Source organism: Megalops cyprinoides, chromosome 11, assembly GCF_013368585.1.
Source record: "Megalops cyprinoides isolate fMegCyp1 chromosome 11, fMegCyp1.pri, whole genome shotgun sequence".
Lineage (NCBI taxonomy): Eukaryota > Metazoa > Chordata > Actinopteri > Elopiformes > Megalopidae > Megalops > Megalops cyprinoides.
In genome coordinates, this window is record NC_050593.1 from 9,433,036 (window position 1) to 9,451,119 (window position 18,084).

At 47.2% G+C, this 18,084-nt stretch overlaps 1 protein-coding gene across 1 annotated transcript in view; it reads left to right on the top strand.

The window, feature by feature from the left end:
- The first annotated feature begins 859 nt into the window (after positions 1 to 859).
- Positions 860 to 18,084, top strand: part of LOC118785832 (interleukin-1 receptor accessory protein-like 1) — a 173,894-nt gene continuing 156,669 nt past the window's right edge. The window contains exons 1-2 of the mRNA XM_036540773.1: positions 860 to 902; positions 1,282 to 1,561. Of these exons, the coding sequence (XP_036396666.1) occupies positions 860 to 902; positions 1,282 to 1,561 (323 nt within the window). The remainder of the gene's footprint in view (positions 903 to 1,281; positions 1,562 to 18,084) is intronic.

Here is an 18,084-nt window from a genome sequence, read left to right on the forward strand (position 1 = left end):
ATAGTCATGCTGCATTTGGATTCTGGGGGTTTGAAACGGAACATATTTGTTTATGGTAAATATTTAATAATTTTTAATGGCATACCGTGCAAGTAGTCTGATTTAAATAATTTCATCTTTAAATCTCTTATTGGCTGTCCTCTCTGGCATTTTACCATGTGAAACTAATTTTGCACATATTGCACATGAATGATTAAAAGTCTGTTTGTCAGAGACAGGTTTCTGGGCAGATTCATGTTGGAAGTTTTGTTGTGATTTGTAGGGTTCTCTTATTATCCTCCTTGAATACCTCTTAATGTTATTAAATCCTTTGTGTTGTCTTGGATTACTGTTGCTGCCCCCATGAAGCGTCTTTTCAGATTTAGACAGGATGTCTCACATGCAAAGATTATGCATATCCACAGGCCAGCACAAGGAATGGGTAGATGCAACAGCAAATATATCTGCAATTCACTCTCACTCTCGCCCCTGTTAGTGACACTACAACTCTGAATGCACCTCTTAACAAAGTGAGAAGTGAGAACAAAATCACTTTGAGATGGTCTCTAAACTCTGAATAAGAGCAGCATTCGTGTGAGAGAACTAAGTGTCTGACCAGCCTGGGGGATTGGGTGAATCACCACATCTGTTTTTTTTTTTTTTTTAACTCTGCTTTCAAATTTTCCAACAGGAAAATGAACACTGTAGTTCTCAACGATGCAGCTGTGTTTCGCCATCGCTGTAATGAGTTCTTGTAAAATAGATAAACCAATAAATCCAGTAGGGACAATTGGTATGGACTATTGGTTGATTTTAATTATCACATAAAGCTTGTCAAGCGCAATTAGCAAACCGCCCCTTTACTGCGAGCGCGGCTGCCATGGCAACAAGCAAGATTCCCCAGCGACAGGCCGAGCTTAAAGGTAACGCGTGTTTTCTCCTCGCACTGTAACAGCCGGCCCACGGCGTGGCCCGCAAAGTCATTGGGCGGCAGTGTAGCATAGTGGTTAAGGAGCAGGACTCGTAACCGAAAGGTTGCCGGTTCAATCCCCGCTGGGACACTGCTGCTGTACCCTTGGGCAAGGTACTTAACCCACAGTTGCCTCAGTAAATATCCAGCTGTATAAATGGATAACATTGTAAAGAACTGTAACCTATGTAAGTCGCTTTGGATAAAAGCGTCTGCCAAATGAATAAATGTAAATGTAAATGTAAATGTCATGATAGGCTGACGTTGCTGTGATGTAGGCGTCTCACTGCGGCTGTGCCGAACCTCACCCCTGTTTCCCGCCTCTCTTCCAGTGGACGGCTGCACGGATTGGTCGGTGGACTACTTGAAGTACAAAGTGCTTCAGGGGGAGCCGGTGCGGATCAAGTGCGCTTTATTTTACGGATACATCCGGGCCAACTACAGCCACGCCCAGAGTGCCGGCCTCAGCCTGATGTGGTACCGGAGCGCGGGCCACGGCGACTTCGAGGAGCCCATCTCCTTCGACGGCGTGCGCATGAGCAAGGAGGAGGATGCCATCTGGTTCCGGCCAGCGGAGCTGCAGGACGTCGGGCTCTACTCCTGCGTGCTACGGTAAGGCCGCCGCCGACACCCCCCCAATCCCAGCAGATCGTGTGCTATGGAAAGGCGTTTCCAATCTAACACACCCTGAAACCAGTAGCACAGTCAGACGCAGAAAAAATACTGTAACACCTACTCCTGTGACCTGTTTTTTTTATTTTTTCCCATTTTCTCCCCAATTTGGAATGGCTAATTCCCCGAATTTTTGGAATGCCCAATTTGTCATCGATGTTCAGTCCCATTGCACAACCCCCACTGTCAATCCGGGAGAGCGTGGACAAGCACGTGCCCTCCTACGAGACACGTGATGTCAGCCGCTGCTTCTTTTCGCACTGCGGTCCACAAGCTAAGCTATCACAGAGATGAGTCGGAGGAAGACATTTCATATGCAGCTTTGGCACGTGGACCACAGGCGCCTGATCGACCAGCAGGGGTCGCTGTTGCTATTGGGACTGAAGCCCCTGCCGATGCACCCACCCCTATCCCCGGTGGAACGAAGCCAATGTGTTCTGCCTGTGAGCTCCCGGTCACTGTCGGCTAGTGACACGGTCAGGATCGAACCCGAGCCGTAGCTTTCAATCTACACTCGGAACGAGTGCTTTAACCGACTGAGCCACTCAGGAGCCCAGATGTAACCTGTTTTTAGACCTATATCACCAATCCAACTATCAGATAGAGTTAGTGCCAGGTCAAACAAGTCATGCATTTCGTAGAATCATTCATTCAGTCATTCAGTCGTGAAGTGTTCATTCATGCAAAGCAGCCGCAACTATTTGTGGTTCATTGTGGGTGTCAGTGTTGATGCAGCATTCCCTGTGTGTTCGGCAGGAACCCCCCCCCCCCCCCCCCGAGTGTGTGTGTGTTCAGCAGTGTTACTGGAACTTGAGCGCATAAATCACTGCTTTAAAAGTCCCCTGCTCCCGTGTACCCAATCGTTCTGCTTCATGCCAGATGCAGCATGTGGAAGACTGGAACCCCCCACTCTTGTGAAGCATGTGAGATTTGCCCCCAAGTCAACCCCCCCATCCCAATCTCCTCTCCTCCTTCCTGTCAAACAAAGGAGCCAGACACCTTTATCAGTCCTGAGGAGCCATGGGATTTCCTCTCCTCCAGGCTCACATTGAGAGAGGATTTCACAGGCACAAATGTCACAGACTCCCCGGTGGGTTGGGGTTCAGACAGGGGAGGACACAGATGCACCCCTGGTTCACGGGACCGGGCTGGCCCCTCTTTAAGCGCTCAACAAGGGGGCTTTACTGCATGTCAGAGGAGAGGAGACCTAGGAGAGTGCCCCACTTTACTTCGGGGAGCGGAATCAGTCCACTGCTGCAGCTCCCTGTTGACAGAGTGCCTATAGGTCAGTCTAAGATGGGTGACTTCCATAGGTGGAATATCCTATTGATGCACACTCACGTGCTCTGCTCATTTGAATAGCAGTAGTTAAGGGGGCAGGCAGCTCTCCATTGCTTTCATTTCAGCCTAGGGCTGGACCCTGTTGTCACACAGCCCAATCAGACAGAATGGGTGTGCTCTGAGGGAGGTGCGGATCACGGTCTCCCACAGTCAGGGACTGTGTCTCTGAGGGAGGAGAGCCTCCGTGGCTCAGCTGTGACCTCTGTGAGACGAAATGAGCTCAGCACTTCACGCTGCTCTCAGTTAAAGTGGTGAAAAACGCAGCAAAAAAATGTCCCTCTTGCCTCAGCAGACGCCCTTCTCAAGGGCGCGGCAGTGTGCGCGCTGTGACCGTACTTCGACCGCACCAGGACCAACCGTGACCGTTGCCAGCTGTTCTCGCTTGCAGAATGAGTGGTGGACACACGCCATGCGCTCTGTCAGGCGGTGCGGCTGCGTTGTGGTGTAATCGGACCAGAAACAGAGAGAAGTGATTTGGAGGAGTGTGTCTTTTTTGCCAGCCGCAGCTGTTTAGCCTAATTATGAACATCTTTTAGGCTTACTCTACCGTGGCAGACAGGAATAACTCTGCGCATCAGGAAGCTAGGCTCAGCGCTTAGTCTCAGATGAAAAGACATCATTTGGGAAAAGAAAGAAGAATAACACTTCTGTCAAAATGGCCAATTGGGTGTGGACATATTTTTAAAAATTTCATCAACGGAGGTGAAGATCATGACCAGTTCTATGCGTAGTCATCTTCCCCAGTCTATACCCCAACCAACGGGCAAAACTATGAGGCAGAGTCTCAGATCCACAAGACCACAGCAGACACATGGTGCCTTATGAGGAATGTGCCACAGTGAGGCTCGTTAGTTGTGCTGGAACTCCAGTTTATGCATTGCATGCATTTTGCCATTGCCTTCACATGCTGTAATTGTAATAAATGAAACCTACTAGTTAGCTCTGAAACTGGTGACTAATAAGATGGAAGCTGACACAGCCCACCGAGAGAAGGCTTTTGAACCTTCATAGATGCTGATCTCTGGCGTCATCCAAGACAGCATCAGAGAATCACGTCAGAATATCCTGATTAGAGGCTTGAGTTTAAAGCTGAGAGATTTCTTTGGGTTAGACTCTTTTGTAGGAAAAAAAAACAAATTAATTTAATAGTGCATGGTGTTTGACCCATAACTCACAGCATATACTGCACCATTGGCTTATGCTTTAACATGTATTCAGCTGTGAAAAGTATCAAATGCATGTTTCAAGGTATTTAGCTTGGGCTAAGCAGCCTTGCATTCATTTACTGATTGTCAATGCAGACAGAGGTGCATTGAGCCTAATGATAACTCCAGAGTTAGAAATGTGTCGTAAATACGATGTATAATAAATGTAAACAGGTGGGGATATTCAAAGATTACCATCTGGTTTGATGCTGATATTTTTGTGCCCACCGTGATCCAATAATACTATCATTAACAGTAAACAATAGCATTAACGTTAAAATACATTGGGTTTGTTTTAGGTTCCAGTCTTCTGGGGAATGCTTTGAAGTGGATCAAAAAATAGTGTATACAGCAGGCAAGGCATATATAATCATGGACCAAAACTCCTAGCTGGTATGGATCCAACTTACTTTTGCACACTGCCCCCTGCAGGTGGAATTCATACATCAAAGAACAGGTTTTCTGACCACTTTAATAAAGATGGCCAGGGAAGTGTCCCCTGAAGTATAAGGTTCTGTCATTGTGAATGATGTCATTTTTCGGTGGTTTAACATTATTTATTAATTTATCACTCACAACATCTTGTTGTCAACAAGGGAGCACACTTTCAAAGCCTTGAATTCGGTGGATTGGTAAAAAAAAAAAAAATTCAATTAGAGAGCGTGAGAAAGGGGATTGGAGCATAAATGGACAGTCATAAAATAAAGTTAGTTCCTTGATGTGAAAAGAGGGTTTTTTCCCAGGATGCTTTGCTGTTTCTCCCCTTTGAAGAACAGTGTGTCTGTGAAGCTTTCAAACCAATGAACTCTCTCTCTCAGTTGTCAAAGCACATTACCAACGCTTTGCTGCGCAGCTTGAAACTGGATTGGACGGAGGGAGAGAACCTGGCCTGGCGCATTGTGTTTAAAGTGATTTGTGCATAATTACATGGTAGTAATTTATTAACCTTTTCAGTAAGGTGTGTCCTTTCATAAATGCTTCATTAGCCTGCCTCATTACAAAAGGCAATTTTTAGTGCTGAAAAAAAAGCTTTTGCAGGTTGGAAGGGCTTCACAGCGACGCACTTTATGGAGTGCATATGCATGTGTATCTGTGTGTGTGTGTGTGTGTGTGTGTGTGTGTGTGTTGCTATCTGTAAGACGCTATTGAACCAATGCTACTACTCCCAGGTGCTCAGCACCATCAGGCATCTAAACCAGTACTGAGCCAGTCTTGTGCTGTAGGGATTCTCTCTCTGATAGTCGTTCTTTACATCTGGAACAGTGTTTTTCAGTCTGAAAATGAGCCCTACAGTGGGCCTAATGCTTAAAGGCTCTTACTGCAGAGTATGTCTTTAAGATTTAAACTTGTGCAGCATTCATCTGAATCTTTGAAGCATGTAAAACACTCTTATAAGGAACAGTCTGGGGTGCTGCTCCAGACCAAACACTTCCCCAATGATTAGTTCTCCAACACTTACAGATGCAGAGCTCCAGTTTGTACATGGCCGACATATTAAACAGTGACTTCAAGGTAGGCTGATAATGATTTCTGAACAGCACCAGGGTGCCCTTGATATCAGTGTGATTTGCCACACCAGTATCTGCCATGTATGAAAGACACAGCAGTGTGATCAAGGAAATCAGGTCAGCGAGACAGAGATAAGGGAGATTGTGTATGAGTGCTGGCAATGGGGACCACTGAACCTCTTGCTTCCTTTGTATGTCTCTTATGGAATTTGATTCATCAGGTTCAGGGAGGATGCTGGGATGTAAGAATCAAGGAAAGGACACAATTTAGCCCTTTTAGGATGCACCATGTTTCAGAACTGCACACTCTTTACACTTACGCAACAGGTGAAGGAGGAGCTTCACTGATGTCAACCTACACTATATTCTTCCCCGCAAAACCATTCTGTCATCTGTACGTGTGAGATAAGGATCCGTGTGTTACCATTTGCAACATTCTGAATAACTGAGCTCCTTCCAACACCTTCAGCTTCAGGCTGGTTAATTGTCATTGTCTGTGTGGGTGAGGCCAGTAACTGGCTAACAAGCCATACCGAGCTTAATGTACAGCTTTAAAGCAGATTTGTGTGGCTGCTGACTGCTATGATAGACCTGTGTGCTCTCACAGACAGATATTAAACCAATATTTACGCCCTTTATCACGATACACAACTGCAGTAAATACCAAGGTGGCAGCATATTCATAATTAGCTACCCAAGTCCCCAGACAGTACATTATATTCATGAACTGTATATTGATATGAATGTGAACTGCCACCAGAGTAGCTCTGCGTGATTTAATATCTCTTAGTTATGAGACCCTGCTGTTGGTGTCAGCGCAGCCACAAAGAAGTGCGCTGTTTATCTCAACGTGTGGCCCCGTCTCCCGCTGCCGGGGCCTCGGCTCCAGCGGCCCAGCCTCACCCCGCCTCCCTGTCCGCCATTGGGGGATAGCTCCCCTTTGTTTCCCGCCTTTCATGCTAAACGTGCGAGGAGCCGGCGTTTGTTAGCATTGAGCTTGGATTAGCGGCTAGCACAATGGCGAGACAATGGCAGGGATGTCCGCCTTTAGGAGCGGGAGGATTACAATCTGCAGCGGGGTGTGGAATGAATCATTCCCCAGGCTTGGCTCTGCCAGCCAAATCCTCTCTTTATTACCATTTTTAAAGTCCCTGCCACTTCTGTCCTGTTTCTGCAATGTCATTTCCTCTGTTTGGCACAGACTGAATGTTAAGAGGCCCTGACATCTGTCTGTCTGCCTGTCTGTCTGCAGGATTGTTCAGGTATCTCGTGATGTCTGCTTGTTTCACACGGTTTGGACTGTAGTGCTACTGTGGCGTGAAGCAGCTGTGTGTGCTCCCTGCTGCTGGCAGGGCCCTGGGCTGTTCTCTGGAAAACACTGTTTTACCTTACAGTCATTTTTTAACACACGTGTGTAATTGGAGGCTATTAATTCTGTGTATGGGTGGAAAAAGTGACCGTAGACAAGAACGTTCGTGCGTGCGTGTGTGTGCGCGCGCGTATGTGCGTGTGTTCACCTGCGTGTGTATGCCTGCATGTTTGCATGCGTCTGCATGTGTGTGCATTGGTGCAGATGAGCAGTCAAACACATGCTGTCCTTAAACATCTGTCCTGTTGCTCTGCAGTCCCTGTGGAGAGGCAGCCACAGACAGCTGCTGTGTGTGAACTCTGCACCCTTCAACTGCTGTCTGCTCGAATCCATCTCTCACACACGCACACACACGCTCTCCCCACCACCCCACATACTCACACACAAGCACAAACATGCACACACACTCACTCTCTCCAATGCCCCTGGGACAGACAGACACACACACACACACACACACACACACTAAGGGCATAAGACCCTGTTTCTGTATCCTTCTCTCCCCCTCACTCTCCCCTTCTATTCTCCCTCCTTTTCTCTCCCTCCCTCTCTCCCATGTTGCGTGTGCTGGTGGTACCTTTGCCTGTCCCCAAGGTGTAGGGGGAGACTGCACCAGCGCGATCCCCACAAACACACCGCCTGAGCCGTGCCCCCTGCAGCATTCACCCTGCTCCCAGTGACCCAGAGAGGCCCGTCGGAGGGGCAGTAATCCGTGCCAAACCAAGGTCACCCTCACATGCTCACTTGCTCTGCTGGTTTTGCTCTGGCTGCTCCCCAGGGAGGAGAGGGCCCCGTGTATGAGGCATCTCGTGCCTGTGCTCAGGGTAGCCCCAGCGAGGCCACTCGTCTCTTATCATGGAGAATGGAGGTTCTGTCACATGCCCCGTGCGCAGTCCAGAGGTCTCCAGAGACTTCCTGCTGCCCCTGGGAACAGCAGGCGCTGGAAGGAAATGGCCCACGCAGCTCCTGATTGGCTGAACGGGCTCCTTTTCAGGCTTTTTCAGACAGCCGGTCTGTTCGGGTTCTGTTCTTGTCTGCTTTTGCTTAGTTACATTTTAGTTAGAGTGTAGCTGCTGAATTTATACTGAAATGGGACCCAACCCACCAGTAGCTAAATTGAGTGTGTGTGTGTGTTGTGTGTGTGTGTGTGTGTGTGTGTGTGTGTGTGTGTGTCTGTGTCTGTGTGTCTGTGTGTGTATCTGTGTGTCTTGACACCCCCAAGCCCCTGCAAAGGCAAGTTGCTGACAAGGGAGGGTTACTTGCATTTTTTTTTCAGCTAGATGGTCAAGCTCTGCTGTCATTTATTATTGCAATATAGATGCGTCCAAAGTTGATCTCTTTGGGCTACTAAAACATTAGAAGCTAGGCTAATAATATTCAATTGTCTCAAGAATGTTTCAGACATTTTCAGGAAAAAAAGCTGGCGAGGCTGAGGACTGCAAGCTGGTTCCTGGAGCATGTGCCTCAGTCAAGAGTGACACACAGGGGAACATTTTTATAAGGATAAGGATAAGGATGTTTTATTGTCATTCCAGGACATGTTGCACATGACAGGGAACGAAATAAGGTACTCAGGTCCTCGTTCGGTGATAGCAATAATAATAAAATCAGGAAGAAGCAATAATAAAATCAAAGAAGAAGCACACAATAGCACACCATTAAAGATAAAATTGGTAAATAGATATATAAATATGAGTACAAAGTGAGCAGAGTGTGAGGAAAGGAATGAGACTTTTAAAAATCTAAAAGATAGACAGTAGTAGTCATAGCAGCAAAATTGTTCAATGAGAAGCAGCAATTGTTCTGTGAAATTTCAGTTTTAAAGTGCAAAGGTCAAAGTTTATCAGTCTCAAACTGCAGCAATGCCCTGGTATGGGGTAATAATGCCCTGATGTGGAGTGATGGTAATAATAATAGCAACAATTGTTCAGTGAGATACAGAATTTATCAGTCTCACAGCATCCGGGAAGAAGCTATTTGTCAGCCTGGTGGTTCTGGCCTTGATGCTGCGTAGCCTCCTGCCTGAAGGGAGGGGGGCAAACAGTCCGTTAGCAGGGTGTGAAGAGTCCCTCATGATGCAGGAGGCCTTTTTCCTGCACTTGCTGCTGTAAATGTCACTGATGGTGGGTAGGCTGCTGCCAATGATCTTCTGTGCAGTCTTTACCACCCGCTGCAGTGCCTGTCTGTCTGCAGCAGAGCAGTTACTGTACCACACACCACATACCTGTAGAAGGAGATGAGGACTGAGGTGCTAAGGTCAGCGCATTTCAGCCTCCTCAAGAAGTAGAGGCGTTGGTGGGCGTTCTTCACTGTGCTGGTTGTGTTGGTGCTCCAGGTGAGATTATCAGAGATGTGCACCCCCAGGTATTTAAAGCAGGAGACCGCCTCAACAGCTGCTCCCTGGATGGAGGGGGTTGGGGGAGTGGTGCCGGTCTTCCTAAAGTGGACTTTATTTAAAGAGGAAGAATACATTTTTAATATTTTTTAAAATTATTTTTTGACCAAGACTGACAACTGGGCAACGAGAATTGGCTGCCAAAACCTCTTGATCAGTGAAATTTGATTGCCCTGGACTGTATGTGGTTGTGAGTGCTTATGTGCTGACGCGCATGCATGTATATGTGTGTGCGTGTGTGTACCCACTGTTCCATCTGCCAAGAGCTCATTATCACCATACCAACACCTCTACATCCCCAGGGTAGTCATTGCAGCAGAAGCGTCAACTATTATGTTTATTAAAATATCTTTTATAAACATATAATATATGGTCTTGTTCACCAGCTCAAAGACATGTTCATAGCTGCAAACAGCCAATTGATGCCAGCTAAAAAATGTATTTGTCACTGCTACAAGATACAGAGAACAGTAAAAGGCTGACCACTTTCAAGTCCACACTTGTGCTTCCAGTCAGCCTTTCACAGCTCAGAGACAATGCTGCTCCTACAGATGTCAGTGTGAACTCCCATTTACGGAAACCTTTACCAGTGGTTATCCCTTCCCATTCAGCCAGTGCATATATACAGCAGCTCTTTCAGATATGTGTATCACATATGGGATTCAGACAGTAGCAGTAGCATCTAGAACCTGTTGATACGGGAGCAGTGTTATCACCACGGACATCAGAGCCATTAGCTCTGAGCTGTTTTTTTCTCTGAGTTGTTTGTCACATTGATTTTTCTTTATCATCTCTCTAAATAAATACACAGTGCTGGTTTGAGTTATTTGGATTTACTACATGTTCATCTTAGGCCCACATGCCTTTTGTTAGATTTAGTCCCCCGCCTGGAACAAAATCCATGAGACTCACTCACACTCACACACACACACACACACACACACACACACACACACACACACGCACCATTTTCAGAGCCACACACTGCACTGGAAAGGGATGCAGGGAGTGATGAGACTAGGCTGCTGCTTAAACTCATTAGGGCAGGTTACATTTATAAGAGAAGATGATGAAGAGCTTCGTTAGGGCAATGAGAGTAATCCATCTCAACCTAAAGCAGCAGCAAGCAGTCCCACTGCCACAGAGATCTGAGACAGTTGGATCATCTCTAAAGGAGACATGACATGGCTGCCCCTCCCACCGGCATCTTCGAAAGCACAAGATTGGTTCTCTGCCGTCAGGGCAGTGTCCTGGGGGCTGAGTTCACTGGTCCCTCACTCACCTGTAACTGATGCCCACTTGCTTCTCCATCCCTTAGAGTTAATGTCCTCACTGTTGCTTTTTATATCTCCGCTGTCCTTGCTGAGTGGTGGCATATTTTAATGGTGTGAATCTGCTGACTACAACAGCTCAAGCCATTTGGGTTTTAGACAGGAATATGCACACGGCACTCAAAAAAGACAACCTGATGGACGTAAATTAAAGCTTATTTTAGAATTTATTTAAAAACTTAATTAATTTTTTATATTTTAGCTTTCAGTATTTGGTCATTTCACAGGCAGTGATTAAAAGGTAAAAATGTCACAGTTACAATAATTAGTTCAGTCCTAAATGGAACAGATATAATTTGCCTTTTTTTAATGGTATTTCAGTCCCTCCTCTCCACTCTGTAGGCCCAATGGTGTTACCTTTTTCAGGCTGCAATGCACAAGCTGTGCTTAGTCTTCGGCAAACGGACCGTGACTACTCGTTCACGTGTATTGCTTTGTACATATTAATACGTACTTTTTCAACATTTGCTTAGCGAACATACTTGTCCGGAATCACTGACATAGCTTACAAGCTCCTTACCCCTGCACCACACTGCTGCCCCTTACCACTGCACCACACTGCTGCTCCTCACCACTACACCACACTGCTGCCCTGCTCCCTACCACTATACCATACTGCTGCTCCTCCCCACTACACCACACCGCTGCTCCTCACCACTACACCACACTGCTGCTCCTCACCACTACACCACACTGCTGCTCCTCACCACTACACCACACTGCTGCTCCTTACCACTACACCACACCGCTGCCCTACTCCTTACCACTATACCACACTGCTGCTCCTCCCCACTACACCACACTGCTGCTCCTCACCACTACACCACACTGCTGCTCCTCACCACTACACCACACCGCTGCCCTGCTCCTTACCACTGCACCACACTGCTGCTCCTCACCACTACACCGCACTGCTGCTCCTCACCACTATACCACACTGCTGCCCTGCTCCTCACCACTACAGCACACTGCTGCTCCTTACCACTATACCACACTGCTGCTCCTTACCACTACACCACACTGCTGCTCCTTACCACTACACCACACTGCTGCTCCTCACCACTGCACCACACTGCTGCTCCTCACCACTACACCACACTGCGGCTCCTTCCCACTACACCACACTGCGGCTCCTCACCACCACACCACACTGCTGCTCCTCACCACTACACCACACTGCGGCTCCTTCCCACTACACCACACTGCTGCTCCTTACCACTACACCACACTGCTGCTCCTTCCCACTACACCACACTGCGGCTCCTCACCACCACACCACACTACTGCTCCTCACCACTACACCACACTGCTGCTCCTCACCACTACACCACACTGCTGCTCCTTACCACTACACCACACTGCTGCTCCTTACCACTGCACCACACTGCTGCTCCTCACCACTACACCACACTGCTGCTCCTTACCATTGCACCACACTGCTGCTCCTCACCACTACACCACACTGCGGCTCCTCACCACTACACCACACCGCTGCTCCTTACCATTGCACCACACTGCTGCTCCTCACCACTATACCACACTGCTGCTCCTTACCATTGCACCACACTGCTGCTCCTCACCACTACACCACACTGCTGCTCCTCACCACTACACCACACTGCTGCTCCTCACCACTACACCACACTGCGGCTCCTCACCACTACACCACACTGCGGCTCCTCACCACTACACCACACTGCTGCTCCTTACCACTACACCACACTGCTGCTCCTCACCACTACACCACACTGCGGCTCCTCACCACTACACCACACTGCGGCTCCTCACCACTACACCACACTGCTGCCCAGTGCACTTGGTGTAATCCTTTACAGCAGTAATGTGTACAAACAGTTTTGTGGAGTCATACCACTGCAGGTGTTCTTGGTGCTGGGTGCTTATCTTTAAAGGTTCCGCCCCCTTCATGTGTGACAGCATGCCCTCACTACCAGCTGGAGGCTTCCCCTGCTGCCTTCTCAGATTACACTCATTTTATGCAAATCTCAGTGGCTTCTGGGTAATGATTGGCCGGACTGTCAGGGGACAGTGCGGTTCCTGAGGAACTGCAGTGCCCTCTCAACAGTCACGGATATGTCCGCCCTTCTCGGTCACTTATGGAGGGAAATCATCGCAAAGGTCACACTTGACTAATTGTCATGCTTAAAACGCTTTGCCTCACCATGAACAGCAAGTATATGCATCCCCACCATCAGCTGAGAAAATGTCAGAGCCTCTGTAAAGTGTTGATAATATTATCATTGCCACAAATGTATGTAGGGCCTCTAGGCGATTAGTGTCAAGTTGTCTACATCATTACAAGTTTGAGGTCTGCTGCCAGAGTAAATGTCAACATTTTTATCTTGGCATTGACATTTCAGTTATTCAGCACAGCTGGGGTGTTCTCCATCCTGTACTGGCTGTGTCCTGTATATGGTGCTGTTGGACATCGTTTCCAACCTCACGCAATCCTGTCTTCAAGTATTAAACCACCTATTTAAGTTGTGAGCTTGTTTTTCCTTTTCTCAGAGCAGCTCCCCCAGAGAAATTCTGCGTATCTGGATACATCAGTTATGGGTAGTTTGGGTTTCAGAAGTCTGTTCTGTATTTGCCTCTCCTGTCAGAGTTAGGGGGCGGGGAATGCCCTCCTCTCTCTGCATCCTTTAATGCAGTAACCTGAGACTGTAGATCTCACCCACCTTACACATCAGGCCATGTGGTTGCCACAGAAACAGCAGAAACACAGAAACTCACTGTGCCATGGTCATGAGGGAATATGGATAGCCGTCATCACCACGGTAACATTTGAAGAACTCAGAAGCTTTTGGGGGCTTATTTTGTTTGCCATTGTCCTGAAATTTGATCCAGCCAGAAACGCGTGACACAGACAACTGTGATGGAGGGAGTGAGTGTGATAGTGGGGCCCAGAGGAGGAAAGGAGTGAAGGAGTGTGACAGTGGGCTCAGACCAGGACAGGATAATGTGAGTGTGACAATGAGCAGAGGCTAGGAGAGAGGATCTACGTGCTAGAACACCAGAAGTGGCAGTGGCATAGCTCCTCATGGCTAATGACACAGGGATATTTGTCAAAATCAAATGTTAGAACCACGTCTAGATTTTGACAAATTTCAATGTGATTATGTTCTTTTAATCATCGGCATCATCCTTTAATTGAAATTTCTTTCATTTATTATCTGTGAATAATGAATGCTGCGTGTGGGTCATGAGGAAGCTGGCGGAGAGTGAGTGAGCTGGTTGCAGGACCTGAAAGGAGAGGAGTTGTGGGAATGCCCAGCCAATCCCAGCGAATATGCCCGTGGCATCAGAGTGATGGCCGTTAGCTCTTAAAGCTGACCTGCCAACAGTCGGAAAAGTCCAGTCAGACTGCTAAGAGTGACAGGAGAGATCAGAGCGGGAGCTTATCAGACACCTCTAATTGGACCATGTTTAATGCAGATGCAATACTTTATCACCAAGCTCCCATCTGCTCTGTACGTACACTTCTCCCTGTGACTACCTGTCTGTCTCTAACTGTTCAGCCCAGCGTGTACAGTAAGCTACAGTGCTTTGTACCCTCTATCAAAATACTGTACATTGGACAAAGGAAGGAAAGGAAAGAAGACTTCAGTTTTCTGAGGTCAGGTCTTAATGTGATCAGAAGACAAGCATGACAACAGATTGGAATGCAACAGTAGGGTTGCAGTTACTGGATCATTCTGCCCGTCATTATGTGGTGAAATTGACCCCTTGTGCTATTTTTAAAATGTATGTTTTAAATTATATGCTGCTTTTTCATGATTCTAAAACCCCATTCATCATAGGAATTGTTTGGTTGTTAATTTGTGCACTATAAGCAATATTATAGTGCAGCCTATTATTAATATTAGAGTAATTATTCATTTCCTCTACTGTGGCAGATACCTTAGTAACTTCTTAAAAACACTAGACTTTGTGCTGAATGTTTTCTCTGTTTATTATCATAGTTTTGTCATATTGATTCCAAATGAACTTTATGGGTGATGGGAAAAGTTCAAATTAGTATACTACCCATTCATACATTTTCCAGGAGGGTGGGTCATTGTGTACTATCTTAGTGTATTGTGCTATAACCACACAAACAGCTTACAGATCTCAGTAAGTGCTAGTGGGGGGTGGGGGGGGGACAGAGGGGGTGAGGCAGGGCGTCACCTTGGACAGTTCCCTCTGGTCACACACCCATCACCCTGATCCATCTCCCTCACCACACAGCTACACCAGCACCCGACACCTCTGATACATGCAGCTGGGCAATACCTCTTTTGGAGGTGTCCTTTCATCAAAATGCAATTTATGTTGATGTTTACAAACAACATCCACTGAACCATCATGGCTCTAGAAGTCCTTCCCAGTGTTGGCTGTGACCTTTCACCACCTGGCTAAGTCAGCATTGTTTTCCAGGATGCACACACGCACACACACACACACACACACACACATATTTACTCACTCATACACCCAGTGTGTCAGCTCTGGGAGGCAGGCCTAACAGAGGAGATGACAGGGTGTGATAGTGGAGATGCTCTGTAGTGGGGTTTATCTCCTGGACAAAGTGTCAGAAGAGTGCTGCTATTTACCCCAACTCCCCTGCTCCTGGATTGGCAGGTAAATATGGCTGTGCGTTCCTGCCACAGCAATAGGCCTGTCCTTCTGGCTACAATGTGACTCTTACTATCTAAGCAGGAAGCCAAGGTGGACCTTTCTTGTAAACTGTGAAAGTGTTGCTACTGTGGCATTCAGTGGAATGGGACATGGCTGCTCCCCTGCTTTGCTTCAGGCCAGATCAGATCCAAGTCCAGTCAATGAAACAGTGGATTTTATGGAAAAAATGCAAGTGGTTGAGTGTTGAAAGAGAGACACTGATGATGATGGAGGGTTCTGATACAGTAGGTGGGAACATTTATGAGAGTTTTATGATCTTATGGTATGATATATAATGGGTAGTGATGGGCAGTATGTTTGTTTTCCACAGAATGCAAATGGAGGACACGTGTGTCTGTTTCTCTTACACGTGGACACACATGAACACACCTACACGCACATACTTGGGCACACATGCAGACGCACACACACACACGCTGACACACAATCGCATGTCCGCACTTAGACACACAGACACTCACACATGGATGCACACACGCATGCACGTGGACGCACACACAGAAACACACACACTCACACATGGGTACACATAATGCGGACACAGACACACACACACACACATGCACACACACACAGAAACACCCAGGGTGGGGAGTGCTGCTCCCTTCAGCTTCCTCCTTTGTGTCTCAGGAGTGATGCGCAGTAAGATGAGGCCAAAGTTTCCATATTGATTCAGAGTTTGATAGTCTTTTTGTCCGGCTGACAGCCCTGCCAGATGACAGGTTCTGTAATGCAGAGCTTTTTGTTCTCTTTGTGTTGATTTCGATCGCACTGTCCTCTTTGACATTTTGTTCCCAACAGAGCAGACAAGACACGACAAAAGTTTGCTAAAGCATGAACAATACCACAGGAATGCCAGATGTCCACTTAAATTAGTCATAGAATTCGTTTGAGACCAATCAAGGTGGATCTGTTTCAGCACAATATCAAGGGCAAATGATATATTTGGCTTTCTCCAGAGACAGGAGTCAGTGAAGTTACTGAAATAAGGTGAAGAGCATGAGAGCAAGAGAATGGAGAGCAGGATTCACTGTAGACTTCATTACCCTTACATCGCCCAGCCTAGTGAAACAAGTTCATTAAACATGAACCGGCACACAAACAGCACCACTGTCTGATCACTGCAAATCAACCAGCAGGAATAGCCCTGTCAATTGAAAATGTAGAGATCGTCTTCATCTTCTACAAAAAATTTAGTCAAGTCACCTTGATTTGCACATAATTATCGTATGTGTATACCAAAACAGACTGAACAGATGGAAATCTCTTGTATGATCTGGGAGAATTTCTGCTGATTGCCAGTGCTTTTTCGTACTCCTCACTCTAAGAGTTGCATTTCTGTTCACCTGGCCGGTGAGAGTGAACGGCGATGTGGGTGGTTTTAAACAGGTTCTGCGAGAGACAGTGCTTTGCCCGGCATCAGAGGCGGGAGCTCGCCGTTAATCTCTGTCGCCTCCGGCACTGACAGGTGAGTTACGAGGAGGGCAGGTAGGCCCGCCGCCACCTTTCTTCGAACAGTAAATAACGACTCCGGCTAATCTGTGTCCCCGGGGCCGTGGGGCCAGCCGCGGACGTCTGGCTGCAGACCACCCTTTACTTCTGGCACGAGCTGTTTGGAAGGGAACCAAAGGGAAACTACAATGAAGCACTCTGAGAGAAATCAATGGAAGCCTCCAACAGTTTGCAGGGCATGCACACTGACACTGGAGCAGCACGCGGTCAGTGTTAAAAGACATGCTTAGCTGTCTAAGCTGCATTCGAATGCCTCTGGCACTGATCTTCTGTGTTACAAAGCGTGAAATATGGGGGTGGTTTGGGAAGACTGATAAAATGTCCTCATCACCTCTACTTACAGGGGCTGTATTTAGATTGTGCTCCCCAGTCAAATGACCAGTCCTGTACTGTAATAGAAAGGTATCACTCCCCAGGATTGGCTAGTCCTGTACTGTAAGTATAGTGTACAGAGGTCTTGATTTAACCAATGGTGGCCTTCCTTCAGGCAGGTGTCCTAGCCACTCCAGTTGCTGCCATTTAAAGAGTGCTGGAGGGCTGTGGACTATTGGACTGTGGCCCTTCAGGACCAGACTTGGCATCCCCTGTCTTCTAGTGTTAATTACATATTATCACAAATAAAGGCTGTGTACAGGATTACAGGTGAAGCGATTTTACCATACTATTGTTTGAGAGTTTCCACCAGCATGTTTCACTGTTGACGGAATCCCTGCTCTGTGGTGCATGAATGAGAGAGCCCTTCCAGCTGGAGCTCCTTGGGGAGAGAGACAGGCGGCACTGTGCACGTTATGCTTCTCCCTACCACTCCACATTGCTGTAACGGGGGGCTGCTAATTAAGAAATAAAAAATCATCTGGTTGTTTTTTTTTTCCTTGGAAGTGATGGGTAATCGGCAGGGATCTCCAGTGGGGTTCTGGAGCCTGTTTTGCAGTTTGGCTGTGTGTGGAAGGGGGGATTCTCTGCTCAGAAACCATCCAAAGCTATGAGGGAGGATTGTCTTGTTTCATCTCACCACAGCACCAGAGGGGGATAGGGTACGTCAGTGACAAATGTGACGCAGTGCAAGAAAAAGATAAAGGAATGCATTAATGAGAAAGATGATCTGAA